At 46.6% G+C, this 2500-nt stretch overlaps 1 protein-coding gene across 2 annotated transcripts in view; it reads left to right on the top strand.

Moving 5' to 3' along the window:
• Positions 1 to 2500, top strand: part of LOC112223722 (ankyrin repeat and fibronectin type-III domain-containing protein 1) — a 184785-nt gene that overhangs the window by 165272 nt on the left and 17013 nt on the right. For both annotated transcript variants that reach the window (XM_024386877.2, XM_042305323.1), the window contains exon 5: positions 635 to 842. In XM_024386877.2, coding sequence (XP_024242645.2) covers positions 635 to 842 — 208 coding nt within the window. The remainder of the gene's footprint in view (positions 1 to 634; positions 843 to 2500) is intronic.

Raw genomic sequence — 2500 nt, 5'->3', positions numbered from 1 at the left:
ACAGGGTCAATACAGGTTAAACACAGGCTCAACACAGGGTCAATACAGGTTAAACACAGGCTCAACACAGAATCAACATAGGCTCAATACAGAATCAGAACAGGCTCCATACAGAATTAACAAAGGCTCAACACAGATTCAATGCTGAATCAACACCGGCTCAATACAGAATCAACACAGGTGCAATACAGAATCAACACAGGCTCAATACAGAATCAACACAGGCTCAATACAGACTCAAAACATAATCAACGCAGAATCAACACAGGCTCAATACAGAATATGCACAGACTCATTACAGAATCAAAACAGGCTCAATACCGAATCAACACAGACTCAATACAGAATCAACACATGCTCAATACCGAATCAACACAGACTCAATACAGAATCAACACAGGCTCAATACAGACTCAATACATAATCAACACAGAATCAACACTGACTCAATACAGAATCAACACAGGCTCAATACTGAATCAACGCAGACTCAATACAGAATCAATACAGACTCAAAACGAAATACAGATGAGACACATGCAAGATACAGACTCATCACAGACACAACACAGACCCAATACAGACACAACACAAGCCCCTAACACCTCATTAAACATGTGTTGATGTGTGTCAGTTCCAGAGTAACGAGGCGCTGTTCGAGGCTGTGGAGCACCAAGAGATGGACCTGGTGCAGCTACTCCTGTCCCAGTACAGTATGGAGGAGCTGGACCTCAACACCCCTAACAGTGAGGGCCTGCTGCCCCTGGACATCGCAGTCATGACCAACAACGTACCCATGGCCAGGCTGCTGCTCCGCGCCGGAGCCAAGGAGAGCCCCCACTGTGGGTACCTGTTCTGGCTGGCTGACTGGCAGACTAGCTGTATTCGTTCTGTCTGACTTTCTGTCTGTTCACCTGCTTGCCTGCTTGGCTTACAGCATCATAACAGTTGTTTATTGAAGGAAATATGGAGCATGCTCCATCCTCATGTACAGTAGGAGTAGAATAGGTCCTTTTGGTACATATCGAGGATCAGCTTGCCCTCCCCAAATCCTAACTCTTTGAATGCAAAACTGACTTTAGATCAGCGTCTAAAAGTAACTTAATCCTCACTCCGGCAAGAACGGCCGTCGTCATGGAAACCACCCCCGCTGCCACGGCAACCAGAGCAGCTGTCACAGTAAGCAGAACGACCAGCCTCTCACGACACGCTCAAACAACCGCGCGCTCCTACACTGGAGAGCACGTCAAAGTTGACTGTTGTTGTCTCTCAGTCTGGCAGCGAGCGAAGGAAAGAGCGAAAGCCGAAAAACATAATGGTGCAAAAGGGGGCGTCGTTATGGCATTATGATGCAATATTAGTCATCTTCACAAGGTTCTGCCGCCTGTGATCTAGCAGCCTCCACCGTCTCACCCTCTGCTAATGATTAGGACTCGCCGAGCGCTCCCAGACTATTTGTGTTTGCGCTCCCTTTCCAGAACCTATCCAGGCGTTTTTATAAAGGTATCACCAAATTGAAAACACTTGAATGGAAAGTGGTGTTTACTGGAGTTTGCTCTTTGATTGCTCTCCGGAGACCAAACAACACATGAAGAAAAAAAGAGAGGGAAAGAGAAAGAGGGAGGAGGAGAGAAATAAAGGGTTCTCCCGTCAAACCCCAACCAGGATACCGCGTCGGCGTTTTTTATAAGAGCGTTCTAATCAAACTCCATCTGAGGAGAATTGAGATCAAAGACAATGCAGTGCTTTCGTTAGGCTTTGAACGAAAGCTCCCGAAAAGCCATTGATTCTGCTGCAGGAGACTTCAGAGAGCCTGTCTGCGGCTCCCTGAGACAGAGACGTACTGTAGACATACTGTCTCGGACACAGACATAGAGAGACAGACATAGGCATTCATAGACACCATATAGACTCATAGTGGTCGTCCCCCGTGGCTCAGATGGTACAAAGAAACACAAAGGAAACACAGTGAGACGTACGGAGAAATGCACGAACACAGTGAAGTGAGACACGGTGACACGTTGAAGTTCACTCAAGACCCAGTATGAGTCAGGGAGACCGAGCTAGGTAGTAAGCCAGGCTGATCTATAATAAGGTGGTTAAACCTCTTGTCTTACCGCGCCGACAAACAGTTTTCTCATCATTTTGGGTGTCCCCTTGAAATCCCTGCACCACAGAGAAACCCAAACCCCGCCTGTCCGCACTTCGTTTCATGACCCCATTTTCTCTGTCATTTTAACTCTGAATGATGTCACCCTTAAAGAGTGACTGCGCAGTTAAATGGGATTTAATGAGGAATTTGCGTTAGTGCCTCTGACAAACAGAGACATTAAAAAGGCTTGAGGGTTTTACCAGTGGATTATGGGAAAAGAGGGGGAGGTTTTCTTTGAATGAAAGGACACCTGCGCGATGCTTTATTCGCCCAAAAGGGATGCTATTATTCCCAAGCGCACTGCTGGTAATGTGTCGATCGTTGCCTTAGTGTGTAATCCAAATTACA

This window comes from Oncorhynchus tshawytscha, linkage group LG24 (assembly GCF_018296145.1).
Source record: "Oncorhynchus tshawytscha isolate Ot180627B linkage group LG24, Otsh_v2.0, whole genome shotgun sequence".
Taxonomy (NCBI): domain Eukaryota; kingdom Metazoa; phylum Chordata; class Actinopteri; order Salmoniformes; family Salmonidae; genus Oncorhynchus; species Oncorhynchus tshawytscha.
Note: the sequence above shows the minus strand (reverse complement) of the source record. Positions and strands in the feature narration are given on the sequence as shown.